The sequence below is a fragment of the Pan paniscus genome, chromosome 3 (genome assembly GCF_029289425.2).
Source record: "Pan paniscus chromosome 3, NHGRI_mPanPan1-v2.0_pri, whole genome shotgun sequence".
In the NCBI taxonomy this organism is placed as follows: domain Eukaryota; kingdom Metazoa; phylum Chordata; class Mammalia; order Primates; family Hominidae; genus Pan; species Pan paniscus.
This window is the reverse complement of record NC_073252.2, coordinates 56198177-56221978: the sequence shown is the minus strand read 5'-3', so window position 1 is coordinate 56221978 and position 23802 is coordinate 56198177. Positions and strand designations below refer to the sequence as shown.

General features: G+C 38.4%; 1 protein-coding gene across 1 annotated transcript; it reads left to right on the top strand.

Annotated features, from left to right (window-relative positions):
• The first annotated feature begins 10839 nt into the window (after positions 1 to 10839).
• PF4V1 (platelet factor 4 variant 1) lies at positions 10840 to 12803 on the top strand. The gene is made up of 3 exons (XM_003832333.6): positions 10840 to 11107; positions 11428 to 11554; positions 11681 to 12803. Exons 1-3 carry the CDS (start codon positions 11008 to 11010, stop codon positions 11766 to 11768), a joined length of 315 nt encoding a protein of 104 aa, XP_003832381.1. The 5' UTR covers positions 10840 to 11007; the 3' UTR covers positions 11769 to 12803.
• Positions 12804 to 23802: the final 10999 nt, after the last annotated feature.

The window sequence follows — 23802 nt, the reverse complement described above, 5'->3', positions numbered from 1 at the left end:
TAGATTCTTGGTAAATATTATTAATAATTTCTTTCCCAAGACTCCTAGTTCAAACTCCCCCTTACAAATGAGAAAACTGAGAACTTAGTAGTTTAAACATACTTATTTTTTTTTAATTTATTTATATTCTTTTTACATATGCGTGACTAATTTTTAGTACTCCTAAAATTTTTTTCTGAGTCTTTTTATAGAAGCTTTTGAAAGCTGTATATTCTATTTTTTGTGAAGTACATGGTAACTATCAAAAATTATGATGTATTTTCCTTCATATAAACATTCTTCAATCAAAGATCAATTTATTAACCTTTATTGATAATCTTGTTACATACCTGACCCTATGCAAGATCCTTATAAATCTGGAAATTATAAAAACGAAGAGCTTTCTGTCTGAGTTAAGATCTCTTTACAGCAAATATACTGTTTCCTACAGAACAAAGATTTTCTAATAAGGGGAGAGAAAGAAAGGGGAGGAGAGGTGAGGGGAGGGACTAGGAGAAGGGAAAAGGAGAAGTAAGAAAGAAGGAGGAGAGTGGAGGGGCTTGTGTTTTGTGTTGACTTTTTTTCTATTTTCTTTCTTCTTTCCCCTTCCCTCTTCTCCTCTTCTCTCCCCTTTCCTTCTCTCCCTCCCTTCATCCTTTCTGTTTATTCCTCAGAAGTAAAATAACGCTATTTAAAAGAGGAAGAGAAGGACCCAGGTACCCTAGCAGAAATCTCAGCCAGCGGCCAACACCAACCACCTCTCATAGGAATGAGGCCAGTTTTGATTTTCACCCATTTCAGTTTCTTCTGACTGCACCCACTTAATTGAGCTTAGCAGAAGAATCTCACATTAACATGTAGAATTATCAAAATAATAAACTGTCGTTTTAAGCCACTAAATTTAAGGTTGACTTCTTACACAGCAAAAGAGGATCAAACGTTACTTGCTAACAATTGAATGTGTTTGCAGGCTCTGGAAAAACATCGTACTGGAATTTCCTCAAATGAATGAATATGTAATGAAACTGGGTAACAGTCATACATTTGAGACTCAGCAAATTATAGTAATTAACATAAATTGAAATGAAAATTCTCAGGCCTGCAAAACTTTGCAGCACTTCTATGTAACAGTACCCAGGAAGATATTTCCCCAGCCCCACTCTCCCCACTCTTTCCCCACCCACACCTCATGTTTCACTGGAAGACAGTAAAACCTCCATTAACCTGAGTGCCAGCGGTCTGAATGATTCGTATCAACTGAGAGTCACACATAAAACACATTTGGTTTCAGCACTTAATAGAAACTCTTTTATTGACTAGTATTTCAATTTATTGATTAAAATACTTTAACAAACTGACCCAAAATTTTTACTAGCTCTAGGATATTCTGTTCAAATTATTTTTATGATTGATACCTCATTGACTTTGTACTTAAAAGAAGGATTTGGGAAATGTCAGCTCAAAATGTTCTATGTAAGGCAGGGATAATATGTCTTAATTTCAAGGGATAGTGGTCCTCTGATGTCTCTAGATATTTTCTTTTAAAATAGCCAACAGGTAAGTTCTGTTTGGGGTCTTAGAAAACTTCTTTGTTTTCTGAATGACTGTTATTTATAGTATGACTTAAAGGAAAAAGACTTGATAAAATTTCTTAGCACATACACACATAAAAACCCATGGTGACAATGTAAGCTTCTTTAAAAAGGCTGTCATTTTAATATTCAAGAACCTCTGACAATTGTTTTTACCCCTAGTATTCATTCAGTTTTATAATTTTGTATAAGCTAACTGCTTTTAACTGAATAACTTATTTGAAAATATCTTTTAACCATTTGTGTATGCCTTGCCCTCTGTACTGTGCTTCTCATCTTGGAAATCAAAGGGAATAAGGCAAATGACAGTAACAGCAATTAACAGTTACAGTCATTACAGTAGTAGTAATAATAGAGTATTATCCATATCCCATTGCTTTACACAAATATTTTAGATTGCTCTTAAAAAAGAAACAGTTAAATGACTAAGTTACACAAAAATGAGAACTTTATAATGCCTACATAATAGATGTTTAATCAATATTTTTAAATAAATGAAAACAAGCAAAAAGCTATTTTATATCAACTGCTGACTAATAGGCTTATGAAATTGTGATGACTCAAGAAATGTTTTAAGACTTCCTCATGAACCTTGCTGACAATGTATTGTCTGTGATGAACCACATTTGTTGATTAAGACAATGATTTGATGATACTGTGCCCCATGGCTACCTCCTTCCCGGTATCAACCAATTCAAACAGCATCATTACTTCAGAAGACGTTTCATATAGTTTCCTCAAAAGGATTAGTGACTTTTAAAAAATCTTTCTAATGAAACAGGAAAGAAATCTGAATAGTGTTAAGCGTGGAAAGAAAAAATTGTCCAGTGAAGCTAGTAAATATTCTCAGCAATGTGTTTAAGGGGTTGTACAGAAAATGAAAGATACTATGAATAGTGTTAAAAACCTTTATCTCTTGCTCTGGAAATGGTTTTGATCTTATGTTTGAATGGAAACGTATCTGCTTGAGAATTCACAATATCTCAATGTCAATAATGAGGAAAGTCTATAAAGTCATCTCACAGGAGGAACTAGAAAGAAGCCTGCTCTCCTAATTCTGTGTCCTGCTGAGCTTATCTTTGCAATTGACTCCACATCTCAACTCTCAGAAGAACCCAAACTCTCAGCATATCCCCTTCCTTTATGCTTGCTTAAGACTAGAAACTTCTGTGTTGAGACAGGAGAAAAATCATTTTAGTTTATTATATTGTACTGCTAAACTCTAATTTATAAGAAAAAAATGAGGTGGAGAAAAATAAGGGATATATTAAAAAACAGGACCTAACAATTTAAGTAGGCATAGTCAGGAACTATTAAACAAGAAAATTTGACTTAAAAACTTAAGTCAGAAAAAATATTTACTACATTCATTTTTCGGCTAGAAAGTAATTTTGCATATTTAATATTTTGAGACTTCAAGTGATGGGGCTTGTGCTTTGTGTTGTCTTTTTTTTTCTATTTTATTTCGTCTTTCTCCTTTTCTCTCCCTTTTCCTTCCCTCCCTCCTTACTTTCTGTTTATTCCTCAGAAGTAAAACAAAGCTACTAAAAAGAGGAGGAGAAAGATAAAGGCACCCTAGCAGAAATCTCAGCCAGCAGCCAACACCAACCACATCCCATGTGAATGAGGCCATTTTTAATTTTCAGCTATTTCAGTTGTTTCTGATTGCACCCACTTAGGTGAGCTTAGCAGAGGAAGCTCACAATAACATGCAGAATTATTAGAAATAATAAATAATTGTTCATAAAATTCAGTTATTAAAAGTGAGAAAAGAATATGGGAAGTTTAAATAACATCCTAAGAGAGTTATACATAGTTGTAGCAGGAAGACTGCCTGTTGCCAGGACCACTTGTATCTGCCTCGTTCTTTATTGCCAGTCTTCCAAATGACACTTTCATACCACACGTGCTATGGGTCATGTGGAGTTTGTAGCTAATTAGAACAGAAAAGAGAAACCTTCCTTCATGGGATTTATGTTTGTTGATTTACTTATTAACACTGCTTAGGACTTACTTCATCCTGCATTATCCTACATGCAATAAGATACATGAGACATTCAGAGAAACCTAGGACATGCCTCTGCCTTCAAAATGTCTAATTCAATTGAACAAGGAAATCTTATAAATGGGACAGTGATCCAGACAATAATATACAAACCAACATGTGATGTACATAAGTATACTTCTGTATCTATGTGGGGCTTAATTTATATGCAATATTTCACACCAAGAGCTTTAATCAGGACCTGAGAATTCAGAAACAAAGATTTGATTGCAGCTTCTTTTTTTTTTTTTTTTTTTTTTTTTTTTTGAGACAGAGTCTCACTCTGCCATCAGGGCTGGAGTGCAATGGTGCGATCTCGGCTCACTGCAACCTCCGCCTCCCAGATTCAAGTGATTCTCCTGCCTCAGCCTCCAGAGTAGCTGGGATTACAGGCATATGCCACCCCTCCCAGCTAATTTTTTGTATTTTTAGTAGAGACAGGGTTTCACCATGTTAGTCAGGATGGTCTCGATCTTCTGACTTCGTGATCTGCCCACCTTGGCCTCCCAAAGTGCTGGGATTACAGGCGTAAGCCTGATTGCAGCTTCTAGTAGTTCAAAACATCCTTATGGTCATAAACAAGGCAGAGGCTGAGTAACTATTTTTCCTACCATAGAATGTCATGTAGCCATTAAAAAGAATGGGGGAAGACTGCATCAAAGTAGCATAAAAGGATGCTGAACCCATATTTTTATTTATTTATTTACTTATTTATTTATTTATTTATTTATTTATTTATTTATTTATTTTGAGATGGGGTTTCACTCTTGTTGCCCAGGCTGGAGTGCAATGGCCCGGTTGAACCCATATTTTGAAAGACAAAAGTAAGTTGTATAATAATCTATATAAAGGGATCCCATTTATATAAAAAAGACCTTCATATACCTCTGTGAATAGTATACATGTATCTTTACGTATTAAACATGTTTCTCTCTGTATATGCATAAATATGTGCATATAAATCTACATAGAATAGAAAACTAATCCCAAATTGTCACCAATGGTTACCACTGAAGAGCAGTAATGTGGAGTAATGATAAGGAACTTGAATGTTTTATTTCAAATATATCTGTAGTGTATGAATTGTTTACAACAAATGATATCTATTTTTCTATTAGATTAAAAGGAAAGGAAAAAGTCAATATGGTGGGTCTTGTTTTTTAAAGTATACTCAGGTGGTAGAAACAAGTAACTTCTTTTATAATACAAAGGAGGATGTGTTTTGTTTATAGATTCTGGGTGAAATTACAAAAGACAATTCATTTGGAAGACAGAAAGAAGCCCATAAGCTAAAATAAAAAGTAAATCTTTTATGGTAGTTGGCTCTTATTTTACTTACATACTCCAAACTAATCCAAATACTTATCAACAACCAGGAAAAGAATATCTACTTCCCATAGCTACTAGAAAGGAAAGATAACTCTCTCTTTCAAGGGCCACAAGTTTGTGCTTTTGGGTGCTCCTAAAGTCCATCAAGCCTGTACACTGCATTCTAGGAAAGTCAGGGCATATTGTTACATACTCATACAAAGAAAATGCCTGTGGTATTTCAGAGTAGTTCTTACCTTCCTAAGTAGAGTTCTTACACATGTGTAAGAGAGATAGCTACTGAGAAAGGGAGAGTGGGAATGTGAAGAGATGCGTAACATGCAACTTAGTAGGAATTTTGATCTGTTTCATCTTTCTCTGGGTTGGGCACAGCTTGACAGGCTTATATGTGGATCACCACATACCCTCACTTCCCCTTTCCCTACCTCTTCCTCCTTTCTGGCTTTGAGGAATAGGATATAAATGACATCTTCAAAGCATGAGAAGCCACTTATCTGCAGACTTGTAGGCAGCAGCTCACACTCATGTGCAAGTCTTCTGGCTCTGGAAACAACTCTAGCTCAGTCTTCTCCACCATGAGCCTCAGACTCAAAGCCACCCCTTCCCGTAACAGTGCCAGACCATTTCGTGCCCTGAAGGTGTTGCTGCTTCTGTCACTGCTGCTGACCGCTCTGCCTTCCTGCACCAATGGGCAAAGTAAGAGAAACTTAGGGAAAAGCAAAGGTAGAGACCTGCTGCCTACACCTGTTGCTGCTTCTGCTATACCTGTGTCTGGGAGAAAGACTAGCTGGTGCCCCTGGGTCTGGAGAGTGCCATTATACTAACAACTCCAATTGGAGGGGGCACACAGAGGGGGTACTTCACATGTGCTGAGCATTCTGCTGGGCACTTTACTAAAGCTTTACAGATCATATTCACAATGGCCTTATGAGAGAGGTACAATTACTGTCAATTTACAAATAAGGAATTGAGCGAAATAGTCATGACCACTAATAGATCACATTTTCTACTCCACCTGAATGTGTAGACAGTGACTTGTACATTGAACTGTGCTGCGTGTGTGTGAAGTCAACCTCTGGAATTCATCCCAGCAACATCATCCCAAACATCCACATTTATTTGCTGTGAATTATCATGGGCATGTCTAGTCTAACAGTAGAGTAGAGCAAGAAAAATCAATTAAAATGTATTTGGAAGTAGATTCTCAAATAAAGAGGGCAAAGCATTGTGCAATGGTTAGCCAGGAATTAGGGCTAACCTAGGATGGATCACCAACATTCATCATGTGGAAGTGGTCAGGTCAGGAGCCCCTTGCAACAAAGTCCAAGTGATGTAAGTCCCTGCTTCTGTGTCATTGCTTCATCAGGAAAGCCCTACACCTTCACCTCCTTCCCCATCTGCATTGTTTTCTGTTTCTCAACAGATAATTCTGTTGTCTCTTACGGAGCCATGCTGAAAGATGGGAGGAAAATGTACCTGGACCCAGAAACTCCCAGAATCAAGAAGATAGTCCAGAAAATGTTGGAAGGTGATGGGTCAGCTGCTTAATCTGTTCACTTTCTGCCAAACCTGTTTACCTCCCAGGAAGGGCAGGATTTTAAAGCCTTGACTTTCTTGAATTCTTATTTTACCCAAGAAACCTACTCTTACTGTATTAAAATTCAGGTATGTTTCCATTCTCTCTCAAAAATCACATTTTATTCTGAGAAGGCTAGTTAAAAGATGACAGAAAGAAGATGAAAATAAGCAAGCCTAGTTTCAACATAGTATATGGTTTACTCTCTAATTCCTGGCTAACCATTGCACAGTGCTTTGCTCTCTTTATTTGAGAATCTCCTTCCAAACACGTTTTTGTTGATTTTTCTTGCTCGGTTTTACTGTTAGACTAGACATGCCCATGATAATTAATAGATTTTATAATGGTCAATGATATAAGAACTCACACAGAGCCCAGCATAGAATATTTGGTCAATAAATTTTTGTTAAACTCTTTAGGGATATAATAGAGCTTTCCAATGTGCTAGGATGTCTTGTTTACAACATTCTCTGAAAGTTTTTTCTAATGTTTATTTTAGCTTTCCAATGCTGAAAATAGTAAAGTTGTTGAATGTTAAATTTTGTAAGTTGTGATTATTTACTTTAAAGTGAACATATTTGTGACTAGTAGAGTAACAATATATAACGAAAACATATCCAGATATTCTATAAAGAAAACCATGGTATTTTCTGGAACAACAAAAAAAGAAAGTTGAAAGAAATTTAAAATCTTGCCCCAATATTAGATTACTTAGTAGGTGACAGAGTGGGGATTTGAAACTCTGCTCTTAATACTGCACCACACCACTTTTCTTAACTCTGCTTCCTCGAATGAGGAGATTACATTACATATAACATAGTATTATTGGCACACAAAATAGGATTTATTGCATAGATAACATACTATATACTATAATGATTATAGGAGAAGAAATAAGTTCACCTATTCCATCTTGTACTTGGACTTTGGGGAGGTACTCATGTACTAAGCATGTAGTTTACAACTTTTGTGCTATTAAGGAATGCTCTTATTATCTCCTCATCATCATAGGCTCAATACCTTAAAGTGTTTTGTCTATAAAATGAATGTATATATTAACTAATAGTTAGCCAAAACTATACATAAATAAACATGTAATAAAGCAGTAAATGCAAATTGCAATTCTTCTCCTTAGTTTTTTTTTCTCAATTATTCAAAGTAGCTCAAGCATCTCACTCATATCTGTAGTGTTTTACCACTGAAACTTGTCAACGCCAGCTCCTGAGACATAACACAGCGTTGGCACTACATTTATTCTTCATGAGATGCAGGTATCTCTTATTTTTGTGTGAAGTTATTGAGTTATTCTATTTAGATGCAGAGAAAGGGTAGTTTAATTGCCACTTGCTGCTGCCTGAATTCCTGTATGCTGCCAATATTGAAATCTCCGGGTAAGGTTGTACAGACCTACTATGTTGCCCATTGAAATGTAAAACCATCCCTTTTATTTATTCTCTCCACTGTTAACTTAAGTTTCAGTTCCATGGAAATGTATGAATTACAATATGTTCTGCCACAGCCATTGAGTTGTATACCAGATGTTTAAAAATACAGTCAAACATTGCTTAACGATGGGGATACGCTCTGGGAAATGCATCACTAGGCAATTGTTTTCATTGTGTAAACATCATAGAGTGTACTTACAAAAACCTAGTATAGCCTACTACACACCTAGGCCATATGTTATGGCCTATTGCTCCTAAGCTACAAACCTGTACAGTATGCTACTGTATTGAATACTGTGGGCAAATGTAACACAATGATAAGTATTTGTGTGCCTAAATATATTTAAACATAGAAAAGGTATGGTAGAACTATGCTCAAATAGAAAATGGTAAACCTGTAGAGAGCACTTGCCATGAATGGAGCTTGCAGGACTGGAAGTTGCTCTAGGTGAGTCAGTGAGTGAGTGATCAGCGAATGTGAAGGCCCAGGACATTACAGTCTGATCCTGCAGGCTGTATAAACACTGTACACTTAGGCTACACTAAGTTTCTAAAAAATACTTTTCTTTATTCAATGATAAATTAACCTTAGCTTACTGTAACATTTTTATTTTATAAATGTGTTAATTTTCTAAACTTTTTCACTTTTATAATAATACTTCACATAGAATACAAACACACTGTACAGCTACATAAATATATATTTTCTTTTTTATTCTCATTCTATAAGCTTTTTAATTTTTAATTTTTTCACCTTTTAAACTTTTTTATTGAAAACTAAGACTCCAACATAAAAATTTGCCTATACAAAGTCAGAATCATCAATCACTGTCTTCCACATTCATTTCTTATCTCATGGGCAATAAGACACATGCAGTGGTCATCTTCTAAAATAACAATGTCTTTTTCTGGAATATTTTCTGAAGGGCCTTCCAGAGGCTGATTCATAGTTAACTCTTCTTCCATTAGCAGGAGAAGGAGTTCACTCTAAAATAATGATTAAAGAGTATAATATAGTAAATACACAAACCAGAAACAGTGTTGTTTATTATAATTATCAATTTTTATATACTGTACATAATTGTATGTCATATACTTTTATGCAACTGGAAGCACAGTAAGTTTGTTTACACCAGCATTACCGCAAACACATGAATAATACATTGGCTTGCTATGATTTTACAACAGCTATGGTATCACAAGGCAATAGGAATTTTTAGGCTCCACTATAGTCTTATGGGATCATCATCACTTATACAGTCTATTACTGCCCAAAACGTTGTTATGTGGTGCATGACTGCACATAAGTCACAGAGAATTGCTATTGAAGAGATCACTATCTGGTGGGAGAGGCAGACAAGTGGACAAATAATTGCGACCATATGTGACACGTGTCAATATAGATGTATGTTCCAATTATATGCTCTAATTGCTCCAATTGAATAGACATAGGAACATGTCAAAGCCTCATCATCATCATTTTCAACACATTATCTTCACTACTGTAGCTACTTTGCACTGAGTCCCTACCAGTACATTGAAATAGTGATAAACGTTATGATATCTAATGTCACAGTGTTTTCCATTTAAGAAACAAAACAATTTTAAACACTTTTAAATACACAGATACACACACACACACATATATATCTACAGTATATGTGTGTGTATATTTGTGTATTCTGTGAGAAATAGGAAGAACAGAGTTCTGCAAGATAGAACAACAAGGGAACACAATTATATATAGCTGTCAGGGAAGGCCCACCTGAGGAAGTGATATTTAAGCTGACACCAGAAATATGAATAGGTCTTAGCCAGCTGAATAGGCAGGTGTAGGGAGAGTAGGAGAAAGAATTGCATATTCCTACAAAAATGCAGGCTTGCTGAGCATTAGAATATCAGCTAGTTCCATCCAGTGGGTCCCTGACACCCTTCACCACTGTTAGTCAGTGTGACAGGGAACCTTGGGCTTTGGGTTGAGGGTGTACCTTGCCCTGATCAAGAGCCAAAGTCATTCTTTTTTAGAGAAGAGAAAACGGTCGATATGGATCTCTTCCCCTTTCCTGTGTGGGATTCTGTTGCATCCCCTGCACTGTCACCTCCCATCATTCTCACACTCAACTCCCAGATGCCCTGAATCCTCCCACAGAGAGCATCACTGCTCCCCGCCAACAGTGCAGCCCATCTCACCCTGTCACTGGCAGTGACTGAAGACACAGCAGGCTCTGGAAGACATGGCCTGGCAAACTCTCCTTGTCCTCTCTTCTGGACTATTATTCAGGTTGGAAACAATGAAGAAACATCCAGGAGCTAAGTTTTTATAAAAATAATGCATTCAAATATTACTTCTGCAATTTTTCTAAGAGTAATGGGAAATAGACCTTGCGTCCTACAGCATACTGGGTGATTGTTGATGGAGCCTGGTAAATCTCATCCAGAGACTAGGAAAGTTTTCCACATTCAGGTGAAATTCAGAAAAGTCATCACCTAGAGACCAAATTAAACATATTAGTATTAGAAAACAATTGCAAATAGCACACTCTTCTAACACACAGCCGCCAAACTCAATGGTAATCAAGACTGAAGTTAGGAGCATATGGGCAGTTCTTGAGTTGAGAAGGAAACAAGAACTGTCTGGGTCCTGAAGCCACCTGCTGTGTAAGTTGCATGGTGACTACAGAGAACTCTACTATGATACAACACAGAAAATATTTCTCTTCTAAGATGCAAGTAGTGTTTCTAACTCCACAAATGTAAGTGTATATAAACTGAGGTTGGAGGTATGCATCTTTGTACCACCTCCTAGCCAAAGCAGCTGCCCCCAGCCTTTTGTTTTGTAATCTTGGCTGGCCAGAGTCCGAGTCTTCACAGCAGTGTCTTAGCTCCTGCACCACAGTTCCTCGCTCTCCACCCCAGGCTTCCGGACTGGAAGGACGCGGACGGGGGATAAAAGAAGCCTGGTGAGGCCAGGAGTCACTGCCTGCAGAACCTCAGCCAGACTTTCCCTGGGCACTGGGATCCTGCTGGAACCTCGGCTGCAACATGAGCTCCGCAGCCAGGTCCCGCGCCACCAGCGCCACCCTCCCGGAGATGCTGTTCTTGGCGTTGCTGCTCCTGCCTGTTGTGGTCGCCTTCGCCAACGGTGAGAGCAGAAACCAGGCTGGGAGGGCCAGCAGCGGCGAGGGGGAGTCCGGGAAGCCCTGGGGCTGGGGAGGAATCCTCTAGGATCATGATCGCAGCTACGCTTACTGCGCGCGTGCTGAGTCTGCGGGTACAGTGCCAGGCACTGCAAGTGCACCTCGCCACCTGATCAGCACAACCTCTGTCTGAGAGAGGTATGATTTATGGCTAAGGAAAAGAAGGCTGAAGGTAGTGGAAAAGGTCCCTAAAGTATCTCTGGCTACTCAGGGAGTCACAGCTCCCTCCCCTCCTCCTCTCTTACTCCCTCCCTTTCCCCCTCAGCTGAAGCTGAAGAAGATGGGTACCTGCAGTGCCTGTGTGTGAAGACCACCTCCCAGGTCCGTCCCAGGCACATCACCAGCCTGGAGGTGATCAAGGCCGGACCCCACTGCCCCACTGCCCAACTCATGTGAGTCCTCGCACTGCATCAAGTCAATGCTCCCGCTCCGTGCCTCCTCTGCACATCCCTCCCCCTTCTAATGCCATTTGCAAACCCAAGGACTGAAAGACACATCTCTTCTCTTTTCCCTGCCAGAGCCACGCTGAAGAATGGGAGGAAAATTTGCTTGGACCTGCAAGCCCTGCTGTACAAGAAAATAATTAAGAAACATTTGGAGAGTTAGCTACTAGCTGCCTAAGTGTGCACTTTCAATCTAACTGTGAAAGAATCTTCTGATGTTTGTATTATCCTTCTTATATTAACAAAATTAATCAAGTTGTAGTATAGTCAATCTATTTCTTAATAATACTGCAAAAATAATGCTGACACATCACAATTTCATATTTTAAAATTTCCAGAATTTTAAGCAAAAAGCATTATGAAGGAAGGCTTGGTTTAATAAAGACTGATTTTGTTCAGTGTTATATGTTAGCTGATACATATTTGTTCATTTATGTGATTGCAGTACTTTATAGCTACATATTTACCTTGAATGTTACAATTAGCTTGCCAATAAATATTAGTAGCTCTTAAGCATTACTCGACAGCTTTTTTTTTTTTTAATGAAGTAAATAAGCAACACTCTGCTTTTATCCCCATAAATTCCTTAACATTGGTGATATTAAGATTCTGGGAACTAAGAGAAGTGTGAGGTAATATTTTCATTCATCCTTTAGGAAGGCATTGCTCTACACTGGGGAGAAATGAAGGTGTTATAATGTGGGCATATTAGTTTCCTGTTGCCTCTGTAAGAAATTACCACAAACTCAGTGGCTTAACCAACACAAATTTATTGTCTTGTAATTCTAGGGGTCTCAAGTCCAAAGTAAGTCTTAAAGGTTAAACTAAAGCTGTCCTCAGAGCTGTATTCCTTCTGAAGACTCTAGAAGAGAATCTACTTCCTCTCCTTTTTCACCAGCATTCCTTGCCTCATAGCCCTTTCTCCAGTCTTCAATCTGCATCACTCCAACCTCTACTTCTCCTCTGTCTCTGCTGACTCTTCTACCTTTTATATCCAGCTTACCTCTCATAAGGAGGCTTGTGAATACATTGGGCTCACTTGGATAATTCAGAAACACTTTCCAACTCAAGTTCTCTAATACATCTGCAAAGAGATATATATATATAGCCATGTTAAGCAACACATTCATAGTGTCCAGAGAGTAGAACACAAGGATCTCAGGTGTGGGGGGCATTATTCAGCCTACCACCATGGACCAGAAGGCAGGACCTACTTGAGGCAGGAGAAAGCTACAGACCCTTGTTCATGAGCTAGTGCAATTTTAACCTAATGTGACAATGTGTACAGCTAGGATTAAGATCTATGATAAAATAGAGATGGTACAGTTCAATCTCTGTGGTGGGCTGGAAGGGAGGGAGGTACCTAGGATGACAAATTGATTAAAATAAACAAAATTTATAGAGACTTGTGAATATCATCTAAAATTTCCACATCCACATTGCAAATGAGTATTATTCCTATTATAGAGATGAGGTGACAGTCTTGGGAAGGACGCAGCTCGTTCAGAGGCTGAGCAGATCATTCTGGCTCCTGACTTCCTGCTCTTGCTTTCACATTGTGCTGTCTTTCACACAGGAAAGTGGCATGTTAGCGAATTCCATGAACTAGCTGTTGAAGGTGGAGTAGGAATTTGTTGGGGGGCGGGGGGCAGGCCGGCAATGGGAAGACTGGAACTGCCTCAAGATAAATAACAAGTAGAAAGACACAAGATCATTTTAAGTCATTTGCATGTTTGTACAACAGTTCATAGCACTGCAGGGTTGGAGTATCTATGGGAAGAGAGAATGAACAAGGGTCTCCCAACCAGTTTTTGCCCACTTAGTGTTTTTTATCTTCAGTATAACTTATGTACTACCACCCAAACTATCTTTCCAAAACCCAAATATTTCATTTCCCTGAATAAAATATTCAAGGTCCGAAGTCCTTAACCTGGCATCCCAGGCTGCACTACACTCACTTTCCTTCTGTGCCTTAGTTTTCATATGTGTGAAATGAGGACATTATGAGTGTCTAACTTTATGGATTGATTATCTTAAGGACTAAATAGAAGATGCATGCAAAACATTTGGCAGTTCCTTATATACAGTCTGAGCTTAAAAATTAACAACAATTAATTGTATTATAGTATTATATTACCGGTATCAATATTTCTCTTAATGTACCATTCCAGTTAGTCTGGAGTGTTGAGTAAGAATTTTTTATTTTTTATTTTTTTGTAAGACAGTGTCTCACTCTGTTGTCCAGCAACCTCTGCCACCCAGGTTCAAGTGATTCTCATGCCTCAGCCTCCTGTGTAGCTGGGATTATAGGCAAGTGCCACCAAGCCCAGCTAATTTTTGTATTTTTAGTAGAGACAGGTTGGTCTCAAACTCCTGGCCTCAAGTGATCCACCGGCCTCAGCCTCCCAAAGTGCTTGGATTACAAGCATGAGCCACTGCGCCTGGCCTGAGTAAGGAATTTAACAGAGGGTTTTTTTCTTTTTTCGTAATAGGTAGCAAAAAAAAATTGCAATAGCAATGAAATTGTTCAAAACAAATGAACTTTGAAGGAGAAAATACTGGAAATCAGATGTGTGTGGTGTGATTTTGTTTTTGCTGCTTTCCTTTTTGTTGCCTGTCTCAAACAGCATACCTAGTTTTATTTAATAATTTGTTGATGTGACTTTTAAAGGGTCAAAAGAGCAAAACGAATTTTGCCAAGTCAAACAATCCTGGAATGCTGGTGCCTCATACATTCTTGCTTCAGAATGACTTTGGTCTAACTGTCCTGAGAACACTTTTGAGTCATGTATTAATCTGTTTTGCATTGCTATAATGGAATACCTGAGGTAATTTATTAAATAAAAAAAAAGAAGCTTATTTGGCTCACAGTTCTGCAGTCTGTACAAGCATGACACCAATGTCTGCTCAGCTTCTGGTGAGGCCTCAGGAAGCTTTTACTCATGGTGGAAGGCAAAGGGGGAGCAGGCATTTGTGATGGTTAATACTGAGTGTCAACTTGATTGGATTGAAGGATACAAAGTATTGATTCTTCACATGTCTGTGAGGGTGTTGCCAAGGAAGATTAACATTTGAATCGGTGGGCTGGGAAAGGTAGACCCACTCTTAATCTTGGTGGGCACAATCTAATCAGCTGCCAGTGCGGCTAGAATATAAGCAGGCAAAAAAAATGTGAAAAGAGAAACTGGCCTAGCCTCCCAGCCCACATCTTCCTCCCATGCTGGATGCCTCCTGCCCTCAAATATTGGACCCCAAGTTCTTCAGTTTGGGGGCTCGGATTGCCTCTCATTCCTCCTCAGCTTGCAGACAGCCTATTGTGGGACCTTGTGATCGTGTGAGTTAATACTTAATAAACTCCCCTGTATATATATATGTATATATTTTTTCCAGCCCAGCTGGAAAGTTAAATCTTCTGGACTACAATGTTCCTTTAATCTCAGTCTGCATCCCTGACCTGGGGTTGGAGTCTCGAGGAAAACCATGAAAAACAGCTTCCGTGGTAAAGATGCCACACCAAATCGGATGTTGTCTGGATTGTTGAATATATATGGAATACACACACACACACACACACACGCACACACACACACACATATTCCATTAGTTCTATCCCTCTAGAGAGCCCTGACTAATACAGTGTGTCACATAGTGAGAGAAAGGGAGCAAGAGAGAAGGAGGTGCCCGATTCCTTTAAATAGCCAGTTTTGTGAAGTAACAGAGTGAGAACTCATTCATTACCGTGTGGAGGGCACCAAGCCATGCATGAGAAATCTGCTCCCATGACCCAAACACCTCCCACTAGGCTCCACTTCCAACACTGGGGGCCACGTTTCAACATGAGATCTGGAGGGGACGCACATCCAAACTGTATTAAGTTACTGCCTTTATCTGCATGGGCATGGGGAGAGGGCTTTGCTCCTTGGAAAATCCCAAGCGACACAGCAACTCCCTGTTGTTGTTTCAACATTCATGGAGTAATAAAGATTCAGTGCACTTAAACTCCCCTCTAGATGGAGGCAGTCAGCATAAAATGTCCACAAATTAGGGACTTACCACATAGTCATGGTGTCTATCAATGAAACAAAACCATCAAAGGACATTTTGACCTTGCAAATTGTTCTGCATTTTTATTATTGCTTTTTTTCCTTCTAAGACCTTTGTGGTAAAATAATTTCCTCTGTAATGCATAGGATATTGAAGACTTCTTTGTTTTTAAATACATATTCATATTTTTCTCATTGTAAAAGACAATGCATCTTCACTCTAAGTAACAGAAAACAGAGGCAAAAGAATAGAAACTATTTTTTAAAACTTGTAATTTTGCCACTCAATGTTCTTTTTCTTTTTGGACATATTATCATTTGACATGGTTATAAGTTGAACTGCTAATTTTCAATAAAGTATCAATTATTTGTACACAATAATAAAGAAAACACTTAGTAATTACTTAAGTGCATTGCAAGCACTTAGGGAGCATTCCTGTCCCAATTTTACAAATAGGAAACCAAGTCCAGGGTAAAAGAATTAGTTTTCTTTGGCCAGAGAATGAATAGCTAACCTATGTGATCCAGCATTCACTGGATATATATGTAGATCATATAGGATCTACATATATGTAGATCATATAGGATCTACATATATGTAGATCCTATGATTGTTATATTCATTGTGTGTATATGTATGTGTGTATGAATGTATGTATATATTTCCACACATACAGATATATACACACACAAACATAAAACAAGTTCATAATACAATACTCATATTTGCTTTGTACTGTGTGTCCTCATATTTTGTGTTCTATTCTACTCTATCCTACCACATTCCATTTTTTAAAAGATGTTGGCCACACCACTATAAAGTGATTTCATAACCTACTGATGTACCATGATGTGTAGTTTAAAAACACTCCTCCAGTTCTTTGATTAAAGAGTTAAGTTGTGACGGTCTATATTGGATTCCACACTCCAGATAAAATGCTTGAAGAGCCATTAGGGGCAGGATACTAAGGCCTAGCTGAAAAGTTAAATCTCCTGGTCTGTAGTGTTCCTTTAATCTCAGTCACCATCCCTCACCTGGGGTTGGAGTCTCGAGGAAACCCATGAAAAACAGCTTCTGTGGTAAAGATGTCACACCAAATAGGATGTTGTCGGGATTGTTGAGACTCTAGGTCCTTTTCAGCTTGGGCTACCATTTATATTTCCTGACCATCTGCTTCAGCCATGTACTTCCTAGCTTGGTCCCAAATGTAAATTGGGTTAAGAACAGAAAACACATCGATTTCTAGGAGGGCTCAAAGAAAAGCAGCATATTCACACTCAGTGGACTTAACTAGCTGTTATATAAAATTCTTCTTCCCATATGGGTTTTTTCCTTATTATTCCTGTAGATGCTGGCATTAGCCCAGTGGGCTTTTGAGAAAGACAGTTTGGGTTGTATCTCAGCTTTGACTCTGTGTGACTCTGGGTCTCCTCAGTTCCCTTATTCCAAAACAAGGACAATAAAGCCCACCACACAGGATACTGAAAAGGATTAAATCACACTTATAATAGGATCCAGTATGGGTTCTTACTCAGAATTGAAACCTAGTAAATAAATGTTTCCTTTCCTTTCCTTGGAGTTCTACTCTCAGGGAACATAATATTTCCAGCAGAAGCCACAATCCCTGAGCTAGCAACCAACTCTTTAAGAATACAGCCAATAAGCCAGTACTTCCCTTGCTCAGAACCAGAACCCAAAGCTTGGGGGCAGACAGCTAGTTAAGAAAAAATTTAGCATGACAGACACAAGTAGTATTTTCCTGATAACAACTAAAAGAAAATTAAATAACAAAACCACAATGTTTGTCAGCCAGCATGTCTGTAAGATTATAAAATATACAGGACATCTAGTGTACTGTATATTTATACAGGAGGCTGGCTTAGCTATTTTTCCAGGAAAGAAAACAAGAAAAAATAAACTTTAGACTTAAATTTGCCAAGTATTTACTTCTTCACTGAAGCAGGCACAACATGAGGATTATGTCACTATTCAGCATTTGTGGTGAGAGGCAATGCAACTTGAAACAGAGCAGTCAAAACAGAGTTGGAACAGCCAGCTCTTACTTATCAGCTGTGTTGGAGAATCAGTTTTCTTTTCTCAGTAATTCTAGGGATAGCTATAGGGAATGTTCGGAAATAAGCAATAAAGCAATTTACACACGCCTCCATCAGAATAACTATTAAGCTTCACTGTAATTATTCCTTTATCTATTTTCCTACTTTAAATCAGAGAATAAGGATTAAGCCTATTCCATCTCTTCATTCTGGATTTCAGAAAAATGCCTGATAGAGTAGGTGTTAAGTAAATGTGTGTCAAATATTAACTACTTGGAGAAGAATAAATCTGCAGTTAGTGCTGTGAAGTAATGGTGCAGTTGGGTGCTAAGGATAAGCTACTCAGCCAACAGAAAGTTAGTTGAAAATTAAAGAAAGACACCGTTTTCCCAGCTCTCGATCTTGTTAGGCTCACTGATCTCACCAAGTTATTCATAGACATTATAACACACCCATACTATCTGCCTCATCAGTGATTTGTCTGATGTTTTAATTAGAGTCGCATTTGTAACTATTAGGGACTCTGTTAAGAGTTCCCCTCGTCTGTCTATTCACGTGCTCTCATCATACACAGATGCTATGATATAGACATATTAAACATTATTTTATTATAGATGTTTGCTTCAATGTACAACATACAGATGGTAAATTACACACAACCAAGCCCTTGTTCCTCCTCTTTCACTATAATACCCACCATATCTAATTAGATCTTGTATTTCTTTAGTGTCCTTAATTAACTACTTACTTAATTAACTAGAAATGTCAATCAAGGAACTAGCTCAGTCACACACCAGTAGAGCAACCTCTTTGAAATCAGTATTGTTCAGGAAAATCTGTTTCAAAGATTACCTAAGTAAATGGACTGATCAAGAAGGTAAAAAGGAAAACACAAATATTTCTTACCAAAAAATTGAAGGATAATGAATGTTGGAAAATACTATGGACAAGATGTTAACATAAGTTCTCATGATGATTCAAACTTTTCTTTGCTGAAATCTGCGTTTTTATGCTATGTATGCTATTTTCATTTGTGGTTTATATGTTCATCCTTCAATTTCCTAAATTTTGTTTTCAGAATGACAAAGTCATAATAACGTTTTCTTCTCCAAAACAAATTTCTTGCATAATTATTTCCAAGAGAAACTTTTCATTTCCTTATCCTTTGCAATCCTGTAATTCTTTTTTTTTTTTAAATATATGCTCATGATGTCATTACTTGGTGAATACCACTTCCAGATAGGTCAGAAAACAATCTTAAAGAAAACAGAGATGCAAAAAGATTTATAAAAACCTTTTTAAAAAACAATAACTGGCCGGGCATGGTGGCTCAAGCCTATAATCCCAGAACTTTGGGAGGCTGCGGCGGGCGGATCACCCGAGGTTGGGAGTTCGAGAACAGCCTGACCACTATGGAGAAATCCCGTCTCTACTAAAAATATAAAAAAATTAGCCATGTGTGGTGGTACATGCCTGTAATCCTAGCTACTCGGGAGGCTGAGGTAGCAGAATCACTTGAACCTGGGAGGCGGAGGTTGCAGTAGCCGAGATCATGCCATTGCATTCCAGCCTGGGCAACAAGAGTGAAACTCTGTCTCAAAACAAACAAACAAAAAAACAAAAACAAAAAATATAAAAACAATAACCACCCCTCCAAAAAAAAATCTGGCAAAGCTAATATATCAAATGATTCTCAGTGTTACCTGAATGATTTTAAGTATCTGTAGACTAATCATAACATCAGATTATCATGCCAGGAACAGAAAAACAAATAATATAGCATTGCAAGAGAAAGTAGTCAGGCTAAACAAAGAATTTTACATTAGAATTCATATTTTATCCAACTTTTCCTCTTCTACTAAACTTATCACTGTGCCTTTTACAAGCAGGTGAATTTTAAAATGTGTGGGAAGAATAGCTATTATCTACTCACTTACTGCCTAGATCATGAACCTGTAATGACCTGGATTGTTCTATCAGCCCTAAGGCAAATGATCTATAAACCAAACACAGATATTCCAGCTCCATCTGTGACGAGGACCTCCCTGGCCTTATTCCTATCATTGTTCCCCTTCTGTTCCACACCTGGTAGAGCTCAAGCCCTCTGGCTTTGGATGCAGGTCCCATCTGTCTCTTTAAATGTATTGGCAGACCTGGGCATCAGAGCTTTCTAAGGACTTTGGTTCAGACTCATTACTCTGGCTTTCCCAGGTAGGGGATCCCCTTTTCTAGCTCTTACTATAGAATTCAAACTGTGGCTCTGACCCAACTGTCATATCTGGTTTCATTAAATGTCCACTGGCATCTTTTATTCTGGTCCTGAAAAGTCAAAATAGGCAAAAGAAACTAAGGAAATTCCACAGTCCATCAAGGGAAGCTTCCACATATCCTGACTTAAGGATATTTTAGTTTTAAAACAGTGACCTGAAACCATTGACTCATGCATTATGTCAGCAAACATTTGTTGAGTGCTTAGCATGAACCAGACTCATTTTAGAGACTTTTTCTTCTAGCTCCTTCTAACTCCCTGTTTGAAAACTTATCTTCATGTTTACATCTTCTTTTTCCAGAGTCCTGGCACAAAGCTTCCCGTGAACTTTCAGGACCAGATATTCATAGTTTTTGATGGGTCCCTAGGAAAACCACTGGTGTGAGAGAATTTTAGAGTCTGGTGGATGCAAACAGGAATGAGATATGATAGCTTTCCTTGCAGAATACACAATCCAGTATGGGAGTATGTAAATCAATGCTCCCCACAATGTGATTTGTATCCAAAGGCCAAGATAACGCTTTGGAAGGAAAGATGGGATTTTAATGGAAGTGACATTTGAAATGGTCCTTGATTGATAAACAGGAGCCTTCAGTGACTGGGCCCTGCCTATCCTTCTGCTGGATCAATCTAAATGTTAAATTCTGTGTTAAAAAAATAAACCGCTGATTTTTGTTTTCAGGTCATACCACACTGTTGCCAGTTTCCATTCCTTTGCTTGTTTGGTCTGCCTCTTCTGAAGTGGGTCCCTTCCCAACTCACCTTAGGTAGCACCTTCTACCAGAAAGTTTTCTCTGGAAGCTCCCACCCTTCCAAGAAAAAGGGTCAGGTGTTCACCTCCTGTGAGTGCCCACAAAACTCTGCACACAGCTGAGTGTCTTGGACCTCCACACAATGCCATATCTTTCTGTGCCACTCTGTAGATGTGAGTTCAGTTGAAGCAGAGTCTTCTTTTCCCTCTTTGTAATCCAATTTAGAGCCCAATTTAGTTCCTGGATCATGAGTGGTAGATAAATTTTGAATGGATGAATGGACAGATGCATTAACAATAAAGTAACTAGAGCAACTATGTAGGAAAGTTGTCTGTAGCAGAAGTGTGGAAGACGGGTGGTATTAGGCAAGACTATTTCACTGGCAAGAGACAGACATCTAATTTATCTTAAAAAAAAGAAAAGAAAGAAAATCTGCTGGCCTACATGACTGAGAAGTTCATAAATAAATCAGAGCCAGCTGGAGGACCTAGGTGTCCATACATATACTTAGATGGTCCCCTTCATGTCTTACCTTTGCTTTTCTCTGGGCCAAATTCACTCTCAGGCAGGTTCTCTCCAAGCATTACAAAATTCCAGGCCCTCATTTTACCAGTTTTGCAACCCCAGTGAGAATTCAGAACCTCCTTTTCATTCGTTCCAGCAAAAATTCTAGGAACTATTTCTAATATAGCCAGGCTTTGGTCACTTGTCCACATCTGAATCAATCAGCAGGGTTAGGGCTGGGGGTGGCATACAGGAAGGAACTGAGAGACGGGTTATCCTACCTGAACCCTACAGACTAAGAGCTGGTAATCGAGGGGGTGTTCCGAGAAGGGGGTGCCAGACAAGCAGTCTTTGGAAGACTGAATAGAGAGGCTGAACCTAACTCTAGCACCCACTATGCCCTTGTACTTTGGGGGTGAACTGATCCAGAAATCTAACATCATATTCACACATCTTTATTCTTCTCTGCTCAGAGCCAGAGTCATTACATTGGAAGAGATGAGTATAGAGAAATAGGTACAGCAGGTGTGAGGGACAAGAGTTCCTAAGGCAAGTAGGGGCAGAGGAGAGCTGCCCCACCGGTTCCTGCCTGCCTTGAGCATGGTCACTTCTCAGGATGGAGCAGTGCCTCTATTTAGGCTCCCCTAAAATACAGAGCTTGAGTCATGGGCTTGCCATGCATGTAATTGATTTGGGGAAATGTTCCCAACACGGAGGACTCAAGAACAGGAAAGAGTAAAATAGGAAAAGAGGACACGGGCAACTGGGGTTCAATCCTACTGGATATCCTCTGAGAAATGATATAGAATGTCTGCCCAAAGCATGAAAAATGGGAAAACATGTATCTTTTGCCTCTGGTTTCTCCTGCGAAAGGGATGTTACATGGCAGCAACACAGAAACATTGGGCTAGTGAGTGAAAAATACCTGATGCAGCTGAGGCAGGGAGCTGCCAGGTGACATCTGCAGGCAGCAGAGTGCTACAGCAATGACAGATAAACAGGTCTAGGAAACATGAGCTCCCAGATTTGACTGCTAATTATGAAAGTTTCCATAGTGATTCCAGGCAAAATGGAATTTAGCTACCAAAGCTTCCATTTTTAAAGCTTCCTCCATTTCTTTAAGAATTGTTGCTTGCATACGTTTAAAGACTGCGTAAAATCCCGTCATTCAACTCTTGAAAAAAATTAGCTTGGAGGAACATTTGTTCCAACAAGACAATGAATTTGTTTATTTTTCCAGGCTACAGCATTCCTGTGCTTATAAATTTTGAATTTTGGTTTATGCGGATTTCATTGATACAAGTGGCATATTAAGGAGGAAATAACAACAAAAAATTATTTCCATTCCAATTCATTTACACAAAATGTGATTTTGATGAAAATTTTCCTGAGTCAAGTTCTGTCTAATCTGCGGATGCCCACTGCTTCTTGACGTGCTTAATTCGCTTCATTCTCTTGGCAGCTCCTGTGGAGCTCTGCTCCCCCTGAGCGCTCTCATTGCGTCAGTTTTGGGTTGGGTCCTGAGATGATTACAGCAGAAACACTTGTGTTTTTCTCCAGTTACCAGAACTAGATGAGAGATTTGGGCAGCGTGATTAATGATGAAGGCAAACTATTTAATCCTATGAAACATGATGAAGTGTCCAAACTCGGCAGTAGATATTTTGGATTTTCATATTTGAACAAACAGGCACTAAACGAAAATTCAGTTTCCTCTCTAAAAGCTAGCAGATGAAACACGCGTGGCCATTTAATTTTGGTGGCATTCTAAATGAATTCAGAAAGAGAAACTTTTTAAAAAATAAACTATTTAAAAAAAAGAAACTAAAAAATAAAAAAATTATTTTGAAATAATTTTAAGTTTATAAAAGTTGCAAAGTTAATACAGTATCTGTGTATCTTTCACCCACTTTCCTTTAAAGTGAACATTTTACAATATCATGGTATATTCGTCAAAGCTAAGAAACCACCACTGACACATTACTTTTAACTGAACTCCAGATTTTATTTGGGTTTTGCCAGTTTTTCCATTAACATCCTCTTTCTGTTTCAGAATGCAAACCAAAGTACCACACTGCAGTGAATTGTCATGTCTCCATAATTTCCTCTGGACTGTGATGGTTCTTCAATCTGCCCTTATTTTTCATGACATTGACAATTTTGAAGAGTACCACTCAGCCATTTAAGATTCTTTGATTTAGGTTTGAAGCATGCTTTTCTCATGATTAGACTTGGGCTATTAATTTTTGAAAGAGCACCAAAGAGGTAAGCTGTTCTTGTGACATCATATCAAGGGGGTACATGATATGCACATGACATCACACTGATGAAGTAAATCTTCCTCATTTGGTATAGGGCGAGTTTACCAGGTTTTCTCATGGCAAAGTTACTATTTTATTTTTCAGAATTGTGTACTTCAGGAAAATATAACAAGCTATTTCAATGCCACAGGAAAGATATGCTGTTAGTGAAACAAAATTATGGAGATGTATGACCATTTTGCTGTGTTTTCATTTAAGAATATGTAAATTTGAACCATTCAACTAGGGCAATAACAGATTTTTTTAAATCATT